Source organism: Somniosus microcephalus, chromosome 3, assembly GCF_052327205.1.
Source record: "Somniosus microcephalus isolate GS21.2 chromosome 3, FLI_Smic_1.0, whole genome shotgun sequence".
NCBI classification, from domain to species: Eukaryota; Metazoa; Chordata; class Chondrichthyes; order Squaliformes; family Somniosidae; genus Somniosus; species Somniosus microcephalus.
The window spans coordinates 263,291,157-263,316,721 of record NC_140989.1 but is presented as its reverse complement, the minus strand read 5'-3'; the positions used below and the strand labels follow the sequence as shown (position 1 = coordinate 263,316,721).

At 46.8% G+C, this 25,565-nt stretch overlaps 1 protein-coding gene across 5 annotated transcripts in view; it reads right to left on the bottom strand.

Moving 5' to 3' along the window:
- The window catches only part of ptprc (protein tyrosine phosphatase receptor type C), a 251,311-nt gene that overhangs the window by 45,219 nt on the left and 180,527 nt on the right, over positions 1 to 25,565 (bottom strand). For all 5 annotated transcript variants that reach the window (XM_085982416.1, XM_085982413.1, XM_085982415.1 and 2 more), the window contains 8 exons: positions 21,542 to 21,753; positions 21,373 to 21,451; positions 12,666 to 12,774; positions 9,966 to 10,000; positions 9,761 to 9,870; positions 7,911 to 8,001; positions 4,894 to 4,970; positions 4,321 to 4,357 (listed from right to left, as the gene is read on the bottom strand). In XM_085982416.1, the coding sequence (XP_085838542.1) occupies positions 4,321 to 4,357; positions 4,894 to 4,970; positions 7,911 to 8,001; positions 9,761 to 9,870; positions 9,966 to 10,000; positions 12,666 to 12,774; positions 21,373 to 21,451; positions 21,542 to 21,753 (750 nt within the window). The remainder of the gene's footprint in view (positions 1 to 4,320; positions 4,358 to 4,893; positions 4,971 to 7,910; positions 8,002 to 9,760; positions 9,871 to 9,965; positions 10,001 to 12,665; positions 12,775 to 21,372; positions 21,452 to 21,541; positions 21,754 to 25,565) is intronic.

Genomic DNA, 25,565 nt, shown 5'->3' with positions numbered 1-25,565 from the left:
GGGTGGGGGTATAACGAGGGGGCGGGGGTATAACAAGTGGGCGGGGGTATAACGAGAGGGCGGGGGTATAAGGAGAGGGCGGGGGTATAAGGAGAGGGCGGGGGTATAAGGAGAGGGCGGGGGTATAACAAGAGGGCGGGGGTATAACAAGAGGGCGGGGGTATAACGAGCGGGCGGGGGTATAACGAGTGGGCAGGGGTATAACGAGTGGGCGGGGGTATAACGAGTGGGTGGGGGTATAACGAGTGGGCAGGGGTATAACGAGAGGGTGGGGGTATAACAAGCAGGCAGGGGTATAACGAGAGGGTGGGGGTATAACGAGAGAACGGGGTTATAATGAGTGGGCAGGGGTATAACGAGAGGGTGGCGGCTATAACGAGAGGGCGGGGGGTTTAAGGAGAGGGTGGGGGTATAACGAGAGATCGGGGGTATAATGAGAGTGCAGGGGTATAACGAGGGGGCAGGGGTGTAACGAGAGGGCGCGGGTATAACAGGAGGCTGGGGGTATAACGAGAGGGCGGAGGTATAACGAGAGGGCATGTGTATAACGAGTGGGCAGGGGTATAATGAGAGGGCGGGCTGTATAACGAGAGGGCGGGGATATAACGAGAGGGCGGGGGTATAACGAGAGGGCGGGGGTATAACGAGAGGGCGGGGGTATAACGAGTGGGCGGGGGTATAACGAGTGGGCGGGGGTATAACGAGAGGGCGGGAGTATCACGAGAGGGCGTGGGGTATAACGAGAGGGCGGGGGTATAACGAGAGGCCGGGGGTTGTAACGAGAGGGCGGGGGTATAACGAGAGGGTGGGGGTATAACAAGTGGGCAGGGGTATAACGAGTGGGTGGGTTTATAACGAGTGGGTGTGGGTTATGACGAGAGGGTGGGGGTATAATGAGAGGGCGGGGGTATAACGAGAGGGCGGGGGTATAACAATTGGGCAGGGGTATAACGAGTGGGTGGGGGTATAACGAGTGGGCAGGGGTATAACGAGAGGGTGGGGGTATAACGAGCAGGCAGGGGTATAACGAGAGGGTGGGGGTATAATGAGAGAGCGGGGGTATAATGAGAGGGCGGTGGTATAACGAGAGGGTGGGGCTATAACGAGTGGGCAGGGGTATAACGAGTGGGTGGGGGTATAACGAGTGGGCAGGGGTATAACGAGAGGGTGGCGGCTATAACGAGAGTGCGGGGGTATAAGGAGAGGGTGGGGGTATAACGAGAGGGGCGTGGGTATAAGGAGAGGGTGGGGGTATAAGGAGAGGGTGGTGGTATAACGAGTGGGCAGGGGTATAACGAGTGGGCAGGGGTATAACGAGTGGGCAGGGGTATAACGAGAGGGTGGGGGGTAGAACGATAGGGCGGAGGGTATAACGAGTGGGTGGGGGTATAAGGAGAGGGTGGGGGTATAACGAGAGGGCGGGGGTATAACGAGAGGGTGGGGGTATAATGAGTGGGCGTGGGTATAACGAGATGGTGGGAGTATAACGAGTGGGTGGGGGGTATAACGAGTGGGCAGGGGTATAACGAGTGGGTGGGGGTATAACAAGAGGGTGGGGGTATAACGAGTGGGCGGGGGTATAAGGAGAGGGCGGGGTATAAGGAGAGGGCGGGGGTATAAGGAGAGGGCGGGGGTATAACGAGTGGGCGCGGGTATAACGAGAGGGTGGGGGTATAACGAGTGGGTGGGGGTATAACGAGAGGGTGGGGGTATAACGAGTGGCGGGGGTATAAGGAGAGGGCGGGGGGTATAACGAGAGGGTGGGGGTATCACGAGTGGGTGGGGGTATAATGAGCGGGCACGGGTATAACGAGCAGGTGGGGATATAACGAACGGGCGGGGCTATAACGAGAGGGCGGGGGTATAACGAGGGGGCGGGGGTATAACGAGAGGGTGGGGGTATAACGAGAGGGCGGGGAATAACGAGAGTGCGGGGGTATAACGAGAGGGCGGGGGTATAACGAGAGGGCGGGGGTATAACGAGTGGGCGGGTGTACAACGAGGGGCGGGGGTATAACGAGAGGGCGGGGGAATAACGAGAGGGCAGGGGTATACCGAGGGGGCGGGGGTATAATGAGGGGGCGGGGGGTATAACGCGAGGGCGGCGGGTATAATGAGAGGGCGGGGGTATAACGTGAGGGCGGGGGTATGTCGAGAGGGCGGGGGTATAACGAGTGGGCGGGGCTATAACGAGGGGGCGGGGGTATAACGAGAGGGCGGGGGGTATAACGAGAGGGCGGGGGTATAACGAGAGGGCGGGGTATAACGAGAGAGCGAGGGTATAACGAGGGGGCGGGGTATAAGGAGAGGGCGGGGGTATAACGAGAGGGCGGGGGTATAACGAGAGGGCGGGGGTATAACGAGAGGGCGGGGGTATAACGAGAGGGTGGGGCTATAACGAGTGGGCAGGGGTATAACGAGAGGGTGCCGGCTATAACGAGAGTGCGGGGGTATAAGGAGAGGGTGGGGGTATAACGAGAGGGGCGTGGGTATAAGGAGAGGGTGGGGGTATAAGGAGAGGGTGGGGGTATAACGAGAGCGCGGTGGTATAACGAGAGGGTGGGGGTATAACGAGTGGGCAGGGGTATAACGAGTGGGCAGGGGTATAACGAGTGGGTGGGGGTATAAGGAGAGGGTGGGGGTATAACGAGAGGGCGGGGGTATAACGAGAGGGTGGGGGTATAATGAGTGGGCGTGGGTATAACGAGATGGCGGGAGTATAACGAGTGGGTGGGGGGCATAACGAGTGGGCAGGGGTATAACGAGTGGGCGGGGGTATAATGAGTGGGCGGGGGTATAACGAGTGGGTGGGGGTATAACGAGAGGGTGGTGGTATAATGAGGGGGCGGGGGTATAAGGACAGGGTGGGGGTATAATGAGTGGGTGGGGGGTATAATGAGTGGGCAGGGGTATAACGAGAGGGCGGGGTTATAACGAGAGGGTGGGGGTATAACGAGTGTGTGGGGGTATAACGAGAGGGCGGGGGTATAAGGAGAGGGTGGGGGTATAACGAGCGGGTGGGGGGTATAACGAGTGGGCGGGGGTATAATGAGAGGGTGGGGGTATAACGAGAGGGCGGAGGGTATAATGAGAGGGTGGGGGTATAACGAGTGGGCGGGGTATAACGAGTGGGCAGGGGTATAAGGAGAGGGCGGGGGTATAACGAGAGGGCGGGGTATAATGAGAGGGCGGAGGTATAACGAGAGGGCGGGGTTATAACGAGAGGGTGGGGGGTAGAACGATAGGGCGGAGGGTATAACGAGAGGGTGGGGGTATAACGAGAGGGTGGGGGTATAACGAGAGGGCGGGGGTATAACGAGAGGGCGGAGGGTATAATGAGAGGGCAGGGGTATAACGAGCAGGCGTGGGGTATAATGAGTGGGCGGGGGGTATAACGAGCAGGCAGGGGCTAAAATGAGTGGGCAGGGGCTATAATGATTGGGCGGGTGTATAACGAGAGGGCAGGGGTAAAACGAGCGGGTGGGGTGTATAATGAGAGGGCGGGGGTATAATGAGTGGGCGGAAGGTATAACGAGCGGGTGGAGGGTATAACAAGTGGGCGGGGGTATAACGAGAGGGCAGGGGGTATAACGAGAGGGCGGTGTATAACGAGAGGGCGGGGGTATAATGAGCTGGCGGGGGGTATAACGAGCGGGCGGGGGTATAATGAGTGGTCGGCGGGTATAACGAGCGGGTGGAGGGTATAACGAGTGGGTGGGGGTATAACGAGAGGGCAGGGGGTATAACGAGAGGGAGTGGGGTATAATGAGCGGGCGGGGGTATAACCAGCAGGTGGAGGGTATAACGAGTGGGCGGGGATATAACGAGCGGGCGGGGGGTATAATGAGTGGGCGGAGAGTATAACGAGCGGGCGGGGGTATAATGAGTGGGCGGGGATATAACGAGCGGGCAGGGATATAATGAGTAGGCGGGGGTATAACCAGCATGCAATTCACTATCACCCGTTTTGCGCTCCCACTGAAGTTGAATTTTAGCTCCCTTATCGTTAAGTGGCTATGGCATCCCTTGACATTGCTGCAGCAGTAAACAATACCCCAATGTGCGAATTCCCAACACCGTGCATATTTCTGGCAGGAACATTGCACTGAACATTAAGTCAGCACAACCCCAACTGTGCTCAACTTGGGCACTCGGTCCCACCACCTGTGCATACATCGTGAGCATTCTACCCCATGATCCTCTATCATACACATCTAATGTTAATAAAACATCTTCTATGACAGCGCTTCCCTGGGCTACACATATGATTCAGCTGTGTCATCAACTAGAACAGTATTGTTTGCAGAGAACTAAATTTACCTTGGGCAGCAATGTACTTCCGGGATTCGTTGAAGCCCTATTGAAAACGACAGTGGTTAATGATAAATATGGCACCACAGCACTAATAATTAAATACTTCTTAACACGTCTGCAATGGATATAATTAAAAATGTCAGAGTTACAGAGTATGTCACCACCATTACAATCATCAGAACTTGGTTCATTCATAATGCGTGTGAAACATATTGACCCAAGGCACCTCCGATATTAGAACTCAGGCCTCATTATAATGGAGCCGTTGAGGCTTAACAGCCAGCTGTCAAAGAGGAGTGCAAGATCAGGCTGCTGCTAGCATTGCAGTGGCCCTCAGCTAACTGGGTCCTAGGGACGGGTCCAGGACCGGGGTCAAGGGTTGAATTGGGGGTCATGCCAGGGTAAGGGCTGTTGTAGATTTATTTGAAACCAAGGAACACATTTTTCTCCCATTATATTTTATTTTAATCTGCAAAAGGATTAAGATGACCCCATTGCCATCATTATTGTGGCGTCAAAGTTTACAACATTAATTTGTTAAATATTAGTTATCTGTCACTTCTAAATATTTATACTTACATCAATGAAGCTCGCGTTGATATACTCTGAGCCTTGCTCTCCAGCCACTGGGGAAAGCTGAACACGGTTGTAATCATCTGTTGGGAAAATTCAATCATAGTTCGTCCAATTTGAAGAATTCACTGAATTAACAAGGCAAAAGTGTTCCAACTTAAATCCATTAATCACTTTCAATCACCAAAGGAGACCTCAAAATAGAGGATTTTTTTACACTGACCAAGTCCTGAATATGCTAACAGTTTTTTGACTTTAAAAGTTGTGGTGGGTTTTCATTAACATAGAAACATAGAAGATAGGAGCAGGAGTAGGCCATTCGGCCCTTCGAGCCTGCTCCGCCATTCAATGAGATCATGGCTGATCATCCAAATTCAGTACCCTGTCCCTGCCTGCTCCCCATATCCCTTGATCCCTTTAGCCTTAAGAAATATATCCAACTCTTTCTTGAATATATTTAATGAACTGGCCTCCACCGCCCTCTGTGGCAGAGAATTCCACAGGTTCACCACTCTCTGGGTGAAGAAATTCCTCCTCATTTCAGTCCTAAATGGCTTACCCCTTATCCTTAAACTATGACCCCTGGTTCTGGACTCCCCGGCCATCAGAAACATCCTTCCTGCATCTAGTCTGTCCAGGCCTGACAGAATTTTATAGGTTTCGATGAGATCCCCTCTCAATCTTCTAAACTCCAGTGAGTATAAGCCCAATCGACACAATCTCTCCTCATACGTCATTCCTGCCATCTCAGGTATCAGCCTGGTGAATCTTCGCTGCACTCCTTCCATGGCAAGGCGACCAAAACTGCACACAATACTCAAGGTGCGGTCTCACCAAGGCCCTGTACAACTGTAGCAAGACATCCTTGTTCCTGTACTCGAACCCTCTTGCTACGAAGGCCAACATACCATTTGCCTTCTTAACCGCCTGCTGCACCTGCATGCTTACCTTCAGCGACTGGTGCACAATAACACCCAGGTCTCTTTGCACTTCCCCTTCTCCCAATCTATTGCCATTCAAATAATAATCTGCCTTTCTGTTTTTGCCACCAAAGTGGATAACCTCACATTTATCCACATTATAGTGCATTTGCCATGTTTCTGCCCAATCACCCAACCTGTCCAAATCGTACTGGAGTTTCACGACATCCTCCTCACAGCATACCCTCCCACCCAGCTTTGTGTCGTCTGCAAATTTGGAGATATTACATCCAATTCCCTCGTCCAGATCATTAATATATATTGTGAACAGCTGGGGTCCTAGGACCGATCCTTGCGGTACCCCACTAGTCACTGCCTGCCACTCGGAAAACGACTTGTTTATTCCAACATTATAACGGGAGAGATTAAGGGAGAATTTGATAGAGGTGTTTTCAAGTTATGATGGAATGGAAAAGAGCAATTAGAAATAGACTGTTTCCAGTGATTGAGGGGCCTAGAATGAGTTATGCAGCATGAAACACTCTTACTGCATCACAGGTTAACAGTAAATATAGTGACAGAGAGTAGGAGAAAGTCTTTTTACACAGAGGGTTATGTGCAATGCACTTCTGAAGTTAGTGATTGAAGCAGAGACCATGGGCTGGATTTTCATTCAGAAGTCGGGAAGGAGGCGGGACTCTAACTTTCGGCTTGTAGTCCCGCCTCCATCGAGATGTGGCCAATCCACGCAATTTTCACTTGATTGACCTTGTTGAGCCCGCCCAGCGGGCTCAGCAGGCCAATTAAGGGCCACTCGGCAACAGGTGATGTCACAGACTGAAATTTCATCTGTCAAGATGTGTTGACAGATGAAATATCAGTGTTTCACAGCTGTTTGAAGCTGTCAAACACTGACAGTCTTACTTCTAACCTGAGTCCTTCTACGCAGACTCAGTTAGAAATCTCGCCGGCACTGAAAGCTGCAGGCTGTCACTTTTGACAGATCGCAGCCATTCTGCTTTCTGAGCCGGCTGAATGATGGACTCCCAAAACCTAGAGGAAGGAAGGCTGTAAAGGTAAGTACAGGTAATTTAAACTTCTTTACACACTTTAGACACACCAAACACACTTACCTTTGCACTCATGCACCCATCACTCACCTGAACACCGACATCTCGACCCCTCCAAGTCCTTCAACCCGACGGCCTGACTCCTCTAACTTGGCGTGGTTTGGAGCCGTCGGGAATCCCACATGACAACCTTCAAAATAGGGATTAGGCTAAAAACTGCCTGTTAATTACCTGTTAACAGGCAGTTAATTGGCACTAATCCCTTCCCGCCTCGGGTCGGCGGGTCCCAGTGCGGGGCGGGTACCCGCCTCCTTTGAAACTTACATGGAGGCAGGTTTTGGGCGGGATGGTGTCGGGACCCCCGAATTCGGGATTTTAGCCCCCCGCACGCCTAAAAGCCTGCCTCACGGCACACTGAAAATCAACCCCCATGTCAACATTTAAGAATAGGTTAGAGAAATGGTTTCAGTAAAGGGGAATAAAGGGATCTGGGAACAGGATTGGCAGATAGGATATTGCTCATGCGATGGATGAACAGCAACACAGACTGGTTGGGCTGAATGTCCTGTTTCCGTGCTGAAATTTCTATGTAAATCTATCTCATTTTTCTTCATGAAAAGTGTAACTTCACGTTCTAAAAAAGTAACAGTGGTAATATCAGCAAGCACAGGATCCCGGAGTTTATCACTTTTATGCAACATGCTAAATGTTTGAAGAAATATACATTTTTACTACATCACAAGTAGATGACAAATGGAAGCTACTGTACCGAGGATTTTTTTTAAATACACAGGTCAGGTGATTGCTTCAATGAAACATGGATCAGTTCTAACTTTCAGTCAACTAGAAAAAAAAACTGCTGCCTAGGCCTATACATTCCTCCTACTCTGATATATTTCTTTAGCTTTCTCAAATTTCTTGTTATTATTTCAATATTGAATTATTCTATGGAATCATACTGTATCTAATTATCTATGAACATATCATTTAGATACATATTTTAAACTAGTTAGCAGGTTCCACTGATACTCACATGGCAGTATGTCAACATAACGGTTCTTGTTTGAATTACAATTTTTCCGTGCCTCCTTGACAGGAAATTTGCTGAAAACCCTCGGAATGCTCTGTAATGATAATTTCAAATATATATTTTTTTTCCAATTGCTAAAAATGTCACATTTCTTATTTGGTCCACATCTCAGTTCTGGTGTATCTTTGTTATCGACATGGTTGACCACTCCATCCTCCTCCAATGCCTCTCCACCGTTGTCCAGCTGGGTGGGACTTATTCCATTCTTATCTATCTAGTTATAGCCAGGGAATCACCTGCAATAGCTTCTCTTCTCACTCTCGCATCGTTACCTCTGGTGTCCCCCAAGGATCTATCCTTGGACCCCTCCACAGTGTCAGTTTCCACATGTACGTTGACGACACCCAGCTCTACCTCACCACCACTTCTCTGGTAAATTGTCAGACTGCTTGTCCGACATCCATGCCTTTGTTACCTCTAGACTTGACTATTCCAGCGCACCTCTGGCTGGCCTCCCACATTCAATCCTGCGTAAACTTGAGGTCGTCCAAAACTTGGCGGCCCATGTCCTAACTCACACCAAGTCCCGTTCACCCATCACCCCTGTGCTCATTGACCTACATTGGCTCCCGATCTGGCAATGCCTCAATTTTAAAATTCTCATCCTTGTTTTCAAATCCCTCCATGGTCTCACCACTCCCTATCTCTGTAATCTCCTCCAGCCCCACAATCCCCCGAGATAGCTGCGCTCCTCTAATTCTGGCCTCTTGAGCATCCCTGATTATAATCGCTCAACCATTGGTGGCCGTGTCTCCTGTTGCCTAGGCCCTAAGCTCTGGAATTCCCTGCCTAAACCTCTCCGCCTCTCTACCTCTCTTTCCTCCTTTAAGACGCTCCTTAAAACCTACCTCTTTGACCAAGCTTTTGGTCACCTGCCCTAATTTCTCCTTAAGTTTTAGTCTTATAATACTCCTGTGAAGCACCTTGGGACATTTTACTACATTAAAGGTACTATATAAATACAAGTTGTTGTATCATATTGGGAGTAATTTTCACCCTCACCATCAGGGTGGTGGCGTGGATCACCTTCCTGTCGTAGAACCCACTGTTCATCCCATTGGGTTGGGAGGTGGGGGTGTTGTGGAGAAGACGCAAATAACCAAAAATGTAAGCACTGCTGACATATAACAAGCATATTCACTATGTTGTATTAATAAGGCATACCTACGGAACATGAATATTTACGTGTTTAACTAATGCTGCATCAGCTACTTGTCTGTGATCACAATGATGGGAGTGGAGCAGACACATGAGATGGTAAGGTCAAGGGGGTGAATGTTAAACTGAGGCTCCATCTGTCCTCTCAAGTGGATATGAAAGCTTCATTTGAGAGGACAGACGGGGCACTATTCAAAGAAGAGCACAAGAGTTCTCCCCGCTGTCCTGGCCAATATTTATCCATCAATCAAAATCACTAAAACAAATTATCTGCTGTGGGGAAATTCCTTTTCCTGCATTCCAACAGTGACAATGCTTCAAAAGTACTTCATTGGTTATATAGCGCTTGGGATGTGCTGAGGTTGTGAAAGGTGCGATATAAATGCAAGTTATTTTTCTTTCATTCTTTCCTGTTCTTTTAAATTCATTCCCACCAAACTACTGACCACCCACTTCCTTTTCTGGCTCACATGCCAGCTGACATTGTAAATGGTTGTCTCTCCATAGTACTGTACCCCTCCCTTTAAAAACAGCAATCATCAACCCCTCTGTCCTCATAATGCGCAGCCAATTCAAAAGTGGAACATTAAACAGTTGTAATCTTAGGAAGGTAACGATTCACCAAATGCACATACTTGGAATTCTGCTAAAAATAATCTTGATTCATCGGCTTGTTTTCTCCTGTACACTTCAATCAGTTGTTCTGCGAGGATGGGCTCCACATTCAGCAGCAGCTTTTCATCATCTGGAATGAGTGATAAATGTATGAACAATTTTCCCAGTGGGAATTTATATCCAATGCTGTATATAAAAAGCTAAAGGGAAAAGAAGGTAACTGACCATGTTCGATAAGTTCCACAGACTCTTCAGAACGTCTATTTAGGACAGAGTAAAAACAAAATAGTTGTGCATCATTGCCAGATCAAAGACAAAATATCATTAATGAATGTACTTTGCATTAATACCTTACATGTCATGATAATATCTATTATGATGAACAATGCTGTACTACACTTCTCAAAAGCATGCTACTTACATACAAAAAATATTCAGCTAAGTGTAATAGTAATGTGATTTTGCCTGACTCTTCTATTAATTTGCCTGCAAAGGATAACATATTTTATGTTAAATGGAGCTGAGCTTGTCTGTTTGAAAATATGGGGATGAGGGAACTGAGTGGTTCAACTGTTCTTTCACCTCTGGAACCAGAGTTTGAGTCCAGCCCGGACTGATAGGAGATAAGCTTCTGCTCAGTGTAGTCGCTGTGGCCACAATCTCACATCAAACGAAGTAGCCTCGACTAAGTAATAATTTACATTCATTTCACAGACAGGCTGAGGCCAAAAGAGTGGCTGGTGCAGGAAATACAATGCCACGACACCTCACTGGAGTGGCTTTCTAAAGTTGAAATTACACTACATTTTTGAGGCAAAATACAAGGAGTTTCTGTATCTCTTTCTATATCTGAGTTGTGGGTGCTTAATGCTGAGAACAGATGTAAAGTGTTAAAAAGCATTCAACTCCCCAGCACTGACATCACTCACCTTGACAAGAATAAAAAATCACCCGGGGAATTATTAAGATGGTACTTTGCTATATTATAGTGAGTTCCTCCTGAGTGTAGGAATAACTCTCCCACTAAAATCTTACTCTGCATTCATATTGCCCAAACTAGAATTTTCCACTTTTGCTATCTAATTAAAAAATTAAAGACAAAAAAGCACTTCTCCTGTATGGAATAAGCTGTCTGGTACTGAAAGAAGAAAAGGGAATTGTTTCAAATCTGTTGAAACCAATTCTGCATACAGTAATCCAGACACCTCTTAAAAAGTAACTTGGTCTTTAATTCAAAGCTCATTTGCTATTAAGACTTATCCATAGAGCACTCCCATTCTGCCCTCAGATCACTTATGAGAGAGCAAGTAAATACCTAAGACAATAGCACAAGGAATCGCAGCTGGGGATCTTATTCAGAAAGGGATTGGAGTATAAGAGTAAAGACATCTTACTGCAGTTATATAGGGCCTTTGTGAGACCACACCTGGTGTATTGTGTACAGTTTTGGTCTCCTTACCTAAGGAAGGATAGACTTGCCATAGAGGGAGTGCAACAAAGGTTCATCAGACTGATTCCTGGGATGGGAGGAATTGTTCTATGAGGGGAGATTGAGGAGACTAGGCCTATATTCTCTCGAGTTTAGAAGAATGAGAGGTGATCTCATTGAAACATGTTTCCCAGTCTAGAACACAGTCTGTGATCACTAGTTCTGACTCCCCAGTCTGGGGACTCTAGAACCAGTGATCACAGTCTCAGAATAATGGGTTGGCCATTTAGGACTGAGATGAGGAGAAATGTCTTCACTCAAAGGGTTGTAAATCTTTGGAATTCTCTATTCCAGAGGGCTGTGGATGCTCAGTCGTTGAGTATATTCAAGGCAGAGATTGATAGATTTTTGGATGTTAAGGGAATCAAGGGATATGGGGATAGTGCGGGAAGGCAGAGTTGAGGTCGAAGATCAGCCATGATCTTATAAGTACATAAGAAATAAGAGGAGTAGGTCATACGGCCCCTCGAGCCTGCTCCGCCATTCAATAAGATAATGGCTGATCATCGACCTCAACTCCACTTTCCTGCTTGATCTCCATATCCCTTGATTCCCCTAGAGTCCAAAAATCTATCTATCTCAGCCTTGAATATACTCAAAGATTCAGCATTCACAGCCCTCTGGGGCAGAGAATTCCAAAGATTCACAACCCTCTGAGTGAAGAAATTCCTCCTCATCTCAGTCTTAAATGGCCTACCCCTTATCCTGAGACTATGCCCCCTAGATCTAGACACTCCAGCCAGGGGAAACAACCTCTCAGCATCTACCCTGTTATCTTATTGAATGGGACAGCAGGCTCAAAGGGCAGAATGGCCTACTCCTGCTCCTAGTTCTTGTGTTCTTATGGAGTAGAGTCAATCTCATTCACATCTAGGAACACTCACATTACAATGAAATCAAACTATATTTTCTCCACTACGGAGTCAAATCTAAGGTTTGGTACCCAAATGCTCATCACTGATGCCAACAGTTAAACAATGTGTGAACTGTGCGAGGTTTTGCATGGTGCCAAAGTTCTTCACCCCAGATAGGGAGGGAAGACCTGCAGGGCAGACCTTGATTTGAACATGTACACCCTGATCTCAGCCAATCTCCCAGTAGTAATAACCACAGCTGTGGAAAAATCCATCAGAAGATTTTGGTTCAAGAACAAGAACAAAGTGTAATAACAGCTGGACCACAGGGAGGAAAATAGATAGCAATCAATTTTTTTTTAAGTTGAAGATTGGTGTGACCCCAATAAACTCCCAAAGAATCTATCAAAATCCCACACAGTTCTTTCCAGAAACATTAGTTAGTTCAGAGAAAGTACGGTTTCCGTTGTAATATTTCGATCATTTTTCTCCATTTCTGTGGAAGTATTTTATTGGTCGGTATAGTGGTGCAGCTCGTACGAGGAGTGGGTTGAACCATTTTTAATTGAACAAAACAGATACCTTGAAGACTTCCTCTGCAAAATGTATATTTTGTAGAGTACGATGGCCAGAGCTATTGAAGTAGCAATGATCAGGAATACCAGGAATCCAATTAATGCCTTGTCATTGTCTGCAACATGAAATTCTATAATTATTCACAAGAAATGGTTTGTTGTAGGAAAATGTTCAATTCAGTGTAAAATATGTTAGCATGGTAACTTTGAATCTTGGAGAACTAATGGCTAGAATTTCTTCTCAGTGCACATAATGGATAAATGGTGGGTTACTTCTGGTATCTGTGAGTTATAGTTCACATGCACTTTTTATACTTTTGGACTTTTAGGAGTCTGAATGCGCTAAAGAAACAGACAACTGAAGACCATTGGACTGTGACTGCAATAATGGTGTCATCCACTGGCTTAAACAGCCACTCCCTCCATCACCAGTATACCGTGGCTGCAGTTTGTACTATCTACAGGATGCACTGCAGCAACTCGACAAGGCTTCTTCGACAGCACCTCTCAAATCCACGACCTCTACCACATAGAAGGACAAAGGCAGCAGGTGCATGGGAACACCAACACCTCCAAATTCCTCCTCTCTGATAAGGTTAAATGAAGGAGGGTGGGAGGAGGCTTGTGTTGAGCATAAACACTGGCACAGAGCTGCTCTAGTAAACCAGTCCCAGACACTGGGTGTAGTGAGGACAAGGGTTAAGCAGCTTGTGGTGAGTAAGCCTTGGACACATTTTGGACCTGAACATCTAGAATATTAAAGAGTCTGCATGTCCCAAGCTGGCCTATGGAGGTCCTTCCACCTTGATGAAAGCAATTGTCAGCCATATAGCTGATGAGGAAACTCTGAGGTGTGGAAACATTGCCCAGAGGCATGGTATGTAACATAACCTATTTTTATATACATATATACATAGGATTAGGTTTTGGTTTAATCTCGTATGATTAAGGTTTTTGTTTTATTTTTACTTCTTGATAGCTTGTACATTCATACTGTAGCTAGAATGACAGCTGTTTATTTTCTGCTGAGGTGCAGGATGTGTAATTTGTGCCTGTTGGCTTCCTCCTTTTGCCACATTGTGAAACGAGATAGCCAAAATATGCTTGAGATAAGGAAATGGACAATGGGGCTAACATGATTAGTTACATGCTTAATGGTAAACAGATTGGCCACCTGGAAGTTTTGTAGGAACTATCTCATTTCTGGGGGTCTTGTTCACAATATTACATGACATACCATAATGAATCAGCAAGGACAGTGTGTGTGACTAGAGGACTATAAAGATCTTGGGGACAATATTCCCATCGTGGGAGGTGCTAATGGGACGCAAATGGCTTTGCACCCCCCCCCCGAGGTGCTAGCCTCCTGCGAAATTCCACAGGAGGTTAGTGGCAGCGCTATTGGGTATCGCCCCGATCTTCTGCACCCAGAGATCATGATGTCATCTCCAGGCGCAGTGCCCTGGTAGCGCCTCGGGAGAAAAATTCCCCTTGCGCCCCGCAACAGCACGGGGCGATGTTACCGACTGCAGGGGTCACGAACAACGAGGCCGGCTGCTCGCAGGGTGCCATTTAAAGGTGCAGTGGCCGGCCGACATGAAAACAATCACCGATTTAAAAAAAAAATTCTGAGCACCGGAAGCGAGCTGAGTGCCTCTTGAGTGCCGGGTTGATCACGTGGCATTCCCGCACACTGGTGCTCCAGCACTTGCCCAAAAAATGCAGAGCTTGCAGCCGGGAGCCCTTCCCTTTAATTGAGGGACGAGCCCTTGCAACCCGGCAGCTGCTGAGCACATCGCCCCGGATCGGGACATTCCCCACCTCTTGCGCACCAAGAGCCAAGTGGAGCGCTTAATTTAGCACTCCACTTCCCTCTTGGAGCAAAAAATGGGAATTTCTCAAATGTTTGAAAAGGTTCACGCCTGGCGCTAACTTTTCAAACATTTTTCACTTAGCTCCCCAAATGGCCCTCGAGGGAAATTTCTCCCCTCTTGAGCTTTTCTTCACAATTTGTAGAGATATTTAGGATCAAAAGGATCGACTATGGTTACATCTCTACCCAGAGGGGAAGCGGGGTAATATTGTTTATTTCGTTGTATGTCTACTACTTAGAGGCATTGCGTGTGTCAAAGATTTGGTTGAACACGAGGGGAGGACGGGGGGTGTGGGGAGGTGGGGTCCGAACTGATGACGGGGGGAGCTAGGGGGTTCTGCCCCACAAGGAGTGCTGTGAAGACAATTACTTTCTCCCCGAGGCTGTATCTGCCGCGCTGCCACTCCCAGGGAAACCTGGCCGGCCACAGTGAAACCTGCAAAGCTGGTTAAATTTGATGCTTCCAGCCTCATTAACATATTTGAAATGCCAACCTGCCTCCTTCTGGAGCTTTTGCCTCTAATGGAAGGAGGGGAGCTGTTTAAAACAGTGAGAGACCATGTGGAGAGAATAACAAGTTCCTTCTCGAGAAAGGACGGAAGCTGTTGTGCTGTGCTGCTCCCTTCTGTGCAGAGAGAAATGCAATGATGCAGCCAAGGTATGGTTATATATGGGAAAATTCTCATTGGAAAATAAGATAGTCTGGAACTGGGTGAAATCTTGTTGGAACAATGCGGGTCAGATGCAGTCAATGGCTGCTAGTGCCAATGAGGATTTAAAAAAAGAGAATAAGCAGGAACATTTAGAAATAGAGGCACAAGAGAAGGAAATTCAGAAATGTATAGATAAGATTGTTGACCAACAAGCAGCAGTGGCTTGTTCAGGATCATTTCTGTAAAAAGGGACCATTTCGTAACTGAGAGTGAAAAGGGACATTTAGCCCTTTTGCAGCAAACAAAGCAGTTTGGTAGAAATTTGTTTGTTAGATCAGCGAAGAGTAAGAATAGATTTAAAAAGAGAAAGAAATTGAAAGCCACAGCAACAGATAAATTTTCTGAGAAAACAGGATTGAAGTAACAGACTAATAGACTTTCGTTGTGTTGCATGTACTGTCTCTTTAAATGTGTGTTCAACTTTCTCTTGTTTCATACTGCAGTATCTCACAGAACTAAAAGCAATTTAACCCTTTGTAGTCCCTGTTGTTGGTATTAACAGTATTAACAGGTGTCTTTTCTATGAGCATATGCTGACTTACATTTGTTAATTATTTTCTCTGTATATATAGATAGATATGTAGACCGCGTGTCTGACCAAATTATGAATACTGAATTTCTATTTGTGGCCACTTCTAGAAAACTGGTTATGCATATTGTATGAACAATCTCTAGCTCATGTCTTGGAATTATTATATAAAATTTGGCATGTTTGAGTAACTTAATCCATAACAAGGAATCAATATTTTAAGGTGAATGAGAGCAAATAAGGCTTAAATGATTGATTGTGATTAAGGTATCTGGAGTTGTTATGAGACTGTGGATGCAATTGTTAAAATTACTGTATGTTAATTTTAATTTAAGATTGGGCCCCAAAGAAATGGTAGATTTAAGGAAGCCTTTGTGCTTTCATAAAAAGTGTTTGCTTTTATACTTTTGGCGTCAAAAGGGGTTTATTTTGACTTATGTGCACAGAGCTTTTTTTTTGGAAAAGGTAAGAGCAGCTTTGCAAAATAACAAAGTGTGAATATTTTCAAAGTTTTTCTTATTGACTTAGTAGCATGTCTGAAACTGCTATTGCACAGGTTGACTCCTCCCCCAAACCCCAATTAAGTTTTTTTTCTCAGTGAAAGAGTAATGAATCCATTACTTCTATTTGCCACATTACATTGCTGAATGCAAAGACATACTGTATTAGTTTTTTTAAGTATCAGCTTAAAGTGATACCAGCATGCTTACTACTGCGAAGGTACTTGTGAAACAAGTTCTTTTGAGGTGGGAAGATCAAGGTGATTGTTAGTGATAATAAAGCATGATTTGTGGACTAGTTCATAAAAGAAATGTGCACCAAGTAGAATGGTTTAAACTATCTTGAAGGAAGTAGTCAGTGAGACTGAGACCTTAAAATACCTTGCATTTTGATGGTAATTAGAGGAACTGTGTTTAAGCAAACTAATATCTTTGAATTTTAAAGCCATAACAGGTCATGAAAGAGTGTCTCCAAAACACCTCTATGCTGCCTCAGTGACTGATATGTTAAAACAAACCATTGCTACTGAACCTTTTCAGGGGCACCATTGAAAGGCCTTCCCTTTTCAGTTCTTAAATTTGGTAGATATCTGATTAAATTCTAACCTGTATGGAGAGTTATTTCTTTTTAGATTGAAAGGATGGTGTGGGTGTTCCTTGCTGCTCTGAGGAAGGAGATACCAGAGTACTTGAAGACTTCTCTTACTAATGACAATTGGCGATTTAAGATGGGCTGATATTTATCTGGCAGAATGATGCACCCAAAGCTTTACATTTTTCATATTTTTGGCAATGACATGAAGGCGAGTAAGTTACCGTTCATCAATTGTAGTAATTGTTTGAACTGCGGACTCATGTTAAAGGACAAAGGCAAGAACCCAAAGGTAATGAAACTAAATTGGACCAGGATGAATCAATAAAATATCTGAGACAAGGAGAAAGATCAAATGATAGATTGATAGTAATTGTCGATTCAGAAATTTTCCGACTCTGTTAAATATTCCTTTTTGTATCTTTGCCTTCCAATTTATATAATTGCATACTTGTAAAATATAATCATGCACTGCTAAGAGAAATGGTACACAATTTTATAAGCGCAATTTGGGAAGAAAATCAGGTGAATTGACAGAAAAGAATGTGGGCAAATGATAAATCAATGCAGAAGTAAATAATGGGATTGTTTAAAAGAATAAATTGGCAAACAGGGGATGTTATATCAGAATAACAAACGCTATTAAGAACTGATCTCAAAGGTGATTATTTATGGAGGATTTCTACTTAAATTAGATACAAAAAGGGGTTAAATGGCATTATAACAATTGGATTCCAAATTTTATATTAGACAAATAAATGAAAATCTGGAAATCAGATGGGAATATGGTTTGGTGTAACGCAAGAAGATTTCGATAGGTGTGCCTTGCAAGCAAAGTGATGTTGTTTTGCGACTGTTCCTGTGATTGAGGCAATACTATTGCTGTCTGCTGATGATCAATTGTTGGGAGTATTTAAAGTGGAATCAACAGGCTTGTTGGAAAATTATACAAGTAAGGATAATAGTTAGAGGGAATGAGGGAGTCTGGAAAGCCCCAGATGACTGCACTATACAGATTGATTGGTGGAACTTAAATAGAATTAATGCTGGGATTGGGGAAGATATTGCATTACGCACCATTTGTATGGTTTGGTGATTAACATTTTGCCTTACACCAACAAAACAAGAATAACTAAATAGGGGATAAGATATTGGTGCATTTTAGGGCTCAAAAGTATGGATTACTCTCTAGACAGAAGCCTTACAGGTGGTTGTAAATTTTGGCCATAAACAATTAATGTGTACTTAAATGGTTAATCCATAAACTAAAAAAGAAAGCAGATTACGTAGAAAATGCTAAATTAATTGCTAATGATATAAAGAGTGATATGAGTGTTAGGAGCTCATTCCTGGTGGCAAAATGTGTACAATGCAGGAGAAACACCTTGGGTGAGGTTACGGTCTCATGTGTTCCTCATTGTCCAGTTGGTAGCAATTGTAGCATTGTTAATTAGTGTTTGGTGGGTTCGATGGTTAATGAGAAGCTTAATACTCTAAAATGGTGGAGTTGTTGAATCGTAATTGAGGGATCAGGAAGTGATTTCTTCATCCTCAAAAGGGGGAACTGTAAAATAACCTATTATATATATATATATATATATCTTTATAGGATTAAGATTTGTTTTAAGCTCATATTATTAAGGCTTTTGTTTTATTTTTACTTATAGTTTGTAGATTTGTACTGTAGCTAGAATGGCTGTGTTGCTTATTTTCTGTTAAGGTGCAAGATGTGGGTTGCGGGATGTGTGATTCATGCCTGTTGACTTCTTTTTATTGCCACACTGTGAAACGAGATAGCCAAGATAGTCTTGAGATAAGGAAATGGATAATGGGGCTAGGATGATTAGCTACATGCTTAATGATAAACAGTTTGGCCATCTGGAAGTTTTGTAGGAACTATCTCATTTCTGGGGGGTCTTGTTCACAATAACTGTTATCGGGGCATAATAAATCACCTAGGACAGTGACTGGATGCCTATAAAGATCATAAGCTTTCCTTCACAATTTGTAGAGAGAGTCAGGATCGAAAATATTAACTAAGGTTACATCTCTACCCAGAGAGGAAATGGGGTAATACTGTTCATTTCTCTGTATGTATACTGCTTAGAAACATTGTGTGTGTTAAAGACTTGGTCGAGCACAATAACAGGATTAAGTTAAAAACCGTATTTGGTGTCAGATTCAAATTCTCTTACAGGTAGGAGAACTATGGGCTAGAAATTCATATACTTACGGCCACTCCGTAGCACCATGAAATGGCGATAAAATGGCAGCCGCCACTCTTTCGCCAGCTGGTGGCAGTTCCCGCGATGGCCGTCATATTCCTCTCCCTTTTGCGCTGCCAACTTGATGTCACCTACGTGAACTTTGACCCTAGCGCTGAATTCAGCGCTGGGTCCTAAGCACGCCAGGTTAACCTGGCGAGCAAGCAGGCTGACAGTGGCAATGTCTGCAGCTCTTAAAGGGGCACACACATCATTCAGGTGTTTGAATTTAAGGGTTTGGACTGGGTTTTTTGATTTTATTGAAGTGGTGGCTTGCTGCAATAGATATGAAAAGTTTTTTTAAGTGTGTAGGGAGTGCTGCTGGATGCTTGCAAGGCATTGGATGGTAAATGAAGGCTTTTGAGAAGCCAGAACATGTTGCAAATACTTGGCAGGTCATGTACATCCATGGAGAGAAAAACAGACTTCACGTCTCAGGTCGACATGCTGTCTGACCAACTGAGTATTTCTAGCATTTTATGCTGTCATTTTACATTTACAACATCTGCTTGCAGAGGGAAGAGGAAGACGCAGAAGAGGAAGACGCATAAGAGGAAGATGCAGAAGAGGAGCAATCAGATGGAAGGACGCATCCCAGACAGCCCCTTTGTGGTCGGGATATCCGGGATGGAATCATCCGCCTGTGGTCCCACTGGCTAGGCAGGCTGCATTTCTTGGGTGTGTGAAATGAGGAAGGCACAAGGGTGGAGTTGTGGTGAGGGGAGGGCATGAAAGCAAGAGGTGCATGCCAGAAGGAGGATAACATACGAGGATACCCACATCTTGTATCCTTTCAGCCCCACCGCTCGCCAAGGGCTCAGCCATGCCCCTGTCAAGAATGGCCTGCAAGGGGGTGAGGTGAGGCTAAGAATGGGAGATGTGCCTCGTCATTGGTGCAGATTGTTGGTAGGTGAGTGATTGGGGGTTGTGCATTGAGCAGTGTGTGAGGCTAGTGGTGCAGTTGGTAGGAGACGGCTTTTGAAGATGCATTCACTGACCTTGACCAGTGTTCTGAGGTCATGAAGCTTCTTTGGGTACTGGAGCCAGGTGGTGGGGGCAATACTGCTGGCAGTGACAGCCTCGGTGATGTATTCCCACATTGTTCTTTCTGCAGGGCCTCCTGGCCCCTGTGGGTAGAGGGATGCTCTTGCAGTGTTGATCCCCTGCACAAAGCTGGTGTGCTGTGTGTGAGACACTCGGTGCCCCTTCCCTGGCTTGCTGGGCCATTTGTGTTAATGCTGAGGCAGTTTTCCCATTTGGTGAGGTTAGGAAGATAATTCAGCTTTAAGAGCTGAATATTCACATTTGGAACTTCTTTTAAATGTTGAATATTTCTTATTTTAGTTTGTATTGCTTGAGTGCGCATGGCCCCTTTAATTCTCAGACCTCTTCATTGCCCACAATTCCCTGCGAGCTCCACAGCTTCAGAGGCTGTGGGAAGCTGCAATGCCGGACCTGGACAGAAACTTCGTCCTGGCTCCCTCCAGCAACGCCACCAGGAGGGCGTTGCATGGAAGGTGAGCGCTGCACCACCTATCTCCATGCCCCCCAGACCAATTTCACTCAGTTAGCGTTGCGGCCACTTCCAGCGGCCGTTAACTGCGGTTGTTGGTGACACTGGCAACTTTGCTGCTGAACACAAATTTTCCCCCCGTTGGCCTGTAGATCCTAGGCTTGGTACCCATCATGATTTGGTCTCAGCGAAGCAAACAGTTGCTCCAGAAACTCTGCATCTCCAATTGGTGGCGCTACTGTTCAAGGGTGTGCCCGGTATTTGGTCAGGAGGATAGCGCCAATGAAACGGACAAATTTCATAGTGAGTTGTGCTGTTTACCATGTCAATCAGAAGGGGTTCATGGTCCCTGCTGCCGGCCAGGCTCATCAGTTGTCTAAAAGCCAGCCAGTCTCAATCATCCTGAGTGGGGGAGGGAAGGTAAACAGGGTCCAAAATGGCATGCCTGAAGATGGGAGTTTACAACTCAACAGATCCGCTGTCTATCAGTAATCTGATACGCTGAGCCTGATGGGTCTGCAATACCCCAGGGCACTTTTGATGATTAACTAGCTTGGTTCACCAATGGGACCTGGAAGGGTTCACAAGTCAGTGGGAACTGGAATTCTTCGCACTCGGTTCGAGAGAACCATGCGAGCCTAATGCAGTAATGGGTAAGGTGGGCAAGCAGCAGGATGCTTACCAGCGCTTGGTGTTGGTAACATGTGGTTTTAGCAAGCATTTCACTTACATGAAGTTGAGAATTCTTCAGTCTCACTTGTTGAGTTATAAGGTCCATGAAAGGCATGCCGTTTATTAAAGGCAATCAGCTGTAATAGGACAACAGTAGTATAAGTAAACGTATGATGTCTGCCTCACATAATATGAAATAAGCCAGAACCACAATAAATTCATGTTACCTGTATTTTGTATTCAGTCAGATAATTCAAGTCTTTAAATAGAAAGTTACACCCTGAACTGGTCACTGGGGTTTTGTACGCTTTTCCATTTAGTGTTGCCCAGTACGGCCCGGGTGGTCCGTTGAAATCGTTTTGGTTTAGTTTCGTACATTGAAGTTCAATTTCATTATTTTCTAATAAGCTTAATTTCTTTATTACAGGTTTTTTTGGTACTGTGAGAAAAATAGAAATATTCTATTAGAACACACCATAATATTAAAGTAAATAATTAAACAAACACATTTTGTGTTTAAACTTCACAAAAAAAGAGAAATTCCATATTTAAAATGCAGAGCTCAAACTCAATTACACTTCAAATATTCTGTCATAACAATTTCAGTGTTTGGCAGATATGGTTTTGGCAATGTTACAGTTAGCAAATGATACTATTGAGAAAAAGATTGCAATTAGTGGGCCGGATTTTCCAATCGGAGGCTTCCTACGGGCGGATGCCTCCGATCGGAAAAAATCTACGCACTTACCCGTTGGCTCCGTAGGTCCCGAGACTTCCAACCCTGGTCCTCTGCTCTACGAAATGCGCAGAGGCCCAAGTATCCCAGAGGTGCATGTGGTTCGCGAGCGCCCCATGGATCACGTGGGCCATGGGGAACCAATCAAAGAAGGGAATCCCCCTTCACACTTTTGACAGGTCGCTACGTACAAATCTGTCAAAAGTATGAATGGGGATCACTCAAAAAACAGTTAAACATTAAATCAATTTTTTAAAACCTCATGGCCTAGAAATTCAGTATCGCCATGTTTGGGGCGCTGCAGCCGGGCGTTCGCTAAATTTAGAGACCGGCGCAACTTTGTGCCACCTTCGCCGAAATTGAGTTGCATCGTCCCAAGAGGTTGCTGCTGCGCTAAAGCAGGCGGTGCACGACTATCATAAGGTGCGAAGCCGGCAAGCTGAGGCGCTACCATCGAGGGCGGGCGCAGCGCAGGTGCGGCGAGTTGCTGATTGAAGGCAGACACGCTGGCGCCAGTCAGCTCTTAAAGGGGAAGGTTCGATTTGTTTTGCTACCATGCCCTGCACACTGCAGCCCTGAAGCAAGGCCTGACCATAGCTGCTTCAACAGTTCAACGCCCAGGACAATGGAGAAGGCTAAGGAGCGAGCGCAGCGCTTCAGCGAGGGTGCCCTGAAACTACTGGTTGGCGCAGTGGAGCGCAGGCAACCTGTCCTCTTCCCTGATAGTGGGAGGAGGCCACTGCCCAGCGAGTATCGAAAAGCCTGGAGGGAGGTGGCAAACAGGGTGACCTCCAACAGCATGGTTGCCAGGACTCCAGTGCAATGCAGAAAAAAGTTCAACGACCTCACTCGGATTGTCAGGGTGAGTACCCTTTCCACTATCCTTTTCATCCCTGCATGTGCACCTCAGTTTCTGGCCAAAGGGACCTGAAAGCCCCAATGCCCAGCCCTCATCCAACAGCTATGGGACTCTCATGAAAATCACTTGCACAATCAGCACTTTACACACTGTCAGGGCTATTCCACCATGGGAGGCAGTGCAGGCAAGATCAGGGCTTGACACTGTCAGGGCTATTCCACCATGGGAGGCAGTGCAGGCAAGATCAGGGCTTGACACTGTCAGGGCTATTCCACCATGGGAGGCAGTGCAGGCAAGATCAGGGCTTGACACTGTACTTAGAGTCCGTCCTTTCTCTTGCAGGGCAAGCTGGCCCACAATCGCAGGCAGCAGCTACGGACCGGGGGAGGCCATCCTCACCTTAAAGAGCTCAGCGACCTGGAGCAGCGAGTGGAGCGCATTATGGGAGGCCGGCTGATTGGCCCCGTCGCCAGTGGAGATGCCGACCTCGTTCTGGACAGCAATGGTAAGGTCATCACCTTTTTGACCTCTCTCTTTCCACTTGTGCCTCACACCAGCACCCTTTGCCACTATCAAACCAATGCAGTGCATAGCAGCACTCATGCCTCCCTCGCTGCCGCCCTGTCCTCACTCTAAAGCAACTCTTGTGCCTCCCTGCTTTCAGATGCTGATTCGCCAGGCGAGGAGGCGGGCCATCAAGCTGGCACTGTGTCTTAATCAGAATTCGAGGAGGAGAAAGAGGAAGCCGGCCCATCAGTGCCACCCTCAGCCGAGGCAGCCCATGGCCATGATGGGGACACGTCTTCCCTGGAGGGGAGCAGGGGGGAAGGGTCTGAGGAGAGTGAAGCTCCGGGGCCCAGCGGGCTGCAGCAACGCGGGAGGGGTGGGGAAGCTCGGCGGCCTTCTCCCCGGAGGGTGAGTGCAGCCTCCAGTCCTGCTACGGTGAGTGCAGAGGAGGTGCGGCTCCTTGGTGAAATGGGCGCCCAGGCTGAGCGCAGGCACACTGAGCTCATGGCTGCAGTGGCAAAGATGCCTGACTCCATAGAGTCACTGGCAAGGAGTGTTCAGGAATTCGCGACAGCACAGGCGGCTTCCAGCCAAGTGCTCAGTCGTGCCATGCATTCACTGGCTGGTCTGATGCAGACACAGATCAGGGCCACATGGGCACTAACTGCTGCCACCCTCACTGGATCGGCCAGGCATCGCTGGGGCCCTCGCCGCGCCGCAGCAGCCCAGCAGTCTGTGCTTCAGCAGATTGCTGCGCATGCTGCAGTGCTGGCCCGTGCGAGTGCCAGTGTATCAGCCAACCAGGAAGTGCCTGTGCTCTGTCAGGTTGGCAGCATTACTGCAGTCAACACTGTCACTCCTTCACTGCAGCTGCCACCACCCGTAGGACAGACTGCTGCCGCCCAAGCAGAGTTGGAGCAGTCAGCAGCCGGGCCCTCCAGGCCCAGAGCTGGTCCAGGCCGACCCCCAAGGGCATCTGCCGTCTCACCATCTGACCCTCAGCAGCCTTCCCCCAGCCTTGCTGCAGCCACTGGGGTCCCATTGAGGAGGAGCTGCAGGGCGGGAAGGGGCCACTCGCAGAAGCGAGGCGGATCACCCTCGCAGGGGAAAGAGTAGAAGGTGTGGCCAAATGTTTTTTTTTATATATGAAGGCCGAGAATGTTGTGTTTGTTTTATATATGAAGGCCGAGAATGTTGTGTTTGTTTTCTTTATGAAGGCCGAGAATGTTGTGTTTGTTTTGTATATGAAGGCCGAGGATCATGGTCATTTTTGATTAACTGTTTTTTTCATTTTCTCAAGGTTGTGTGAGCCAGTTATGTCTCTGACTGTTTTTTGGGGGGTTTATCTGAATTAGTTTGTCATGCGGGAAGGGCACAGAGTTTGCACAATAAAAATTTTTCTTTATTCACATTGTCCATGTTTGCACTTTGAACTATTTGTTGCCTTGACCGGCTGAGGGTTTGCGGAGCAGCTCCATTCATGTTCTTTCATTGGCACAAGCCATTCCCTGAGAGGGGGCCTAGAACCGAGTTGCAATAATCCGCCAACGGACGGCCCTTGCACTTTGTGCCTCCCTCCCGTCTTGGTGCTCCTCCTGCTCCTCCTCCTCCTCCTCCTCTGGTGGTCCTCCAATGTCTGCTGGCAGTGGCTGAGTCCTGAGGATAGCCAGGTTGTGCAGCATGCAGCACACTACAACGAAATGGGAGACTCGCTCAGGCGAGTACTGTAGGGCTCCTCCAGAATGGTCCAGACAACGGAACCATTGCTTGAGCACGCCAATTGTGTGCTCAATGTTGTTCCTGGTAGCTTGATGGCTGTCATTGTATCGTTCTTCAGCAGGGGTGCTGGGCGCACAGAGCGGGGTCATCAGCCTGGTGCACAAAGGATAGCCCTTGTCCCCGAGAAGCCATCCTCCTGGGTGAGCCGGGGCTTCGAAAATGTCTGCCACAGAAGTCTGGCACAGGATGAAGGCATCGTGGCTGCTGCCTGGAAAGCGGGCATTGACAGCTAGTATGAGCTGCCTGTGGTCACACACCAACTGGACGTTGAGTGAATGGTAGCCCTTCTGGTTGCGGTAATCCTCGGCATTCTGGAGAGGTGCCCACAAAGCCACATGCGTGCAGTCAATGGCGCCCTGGACCATGGGGA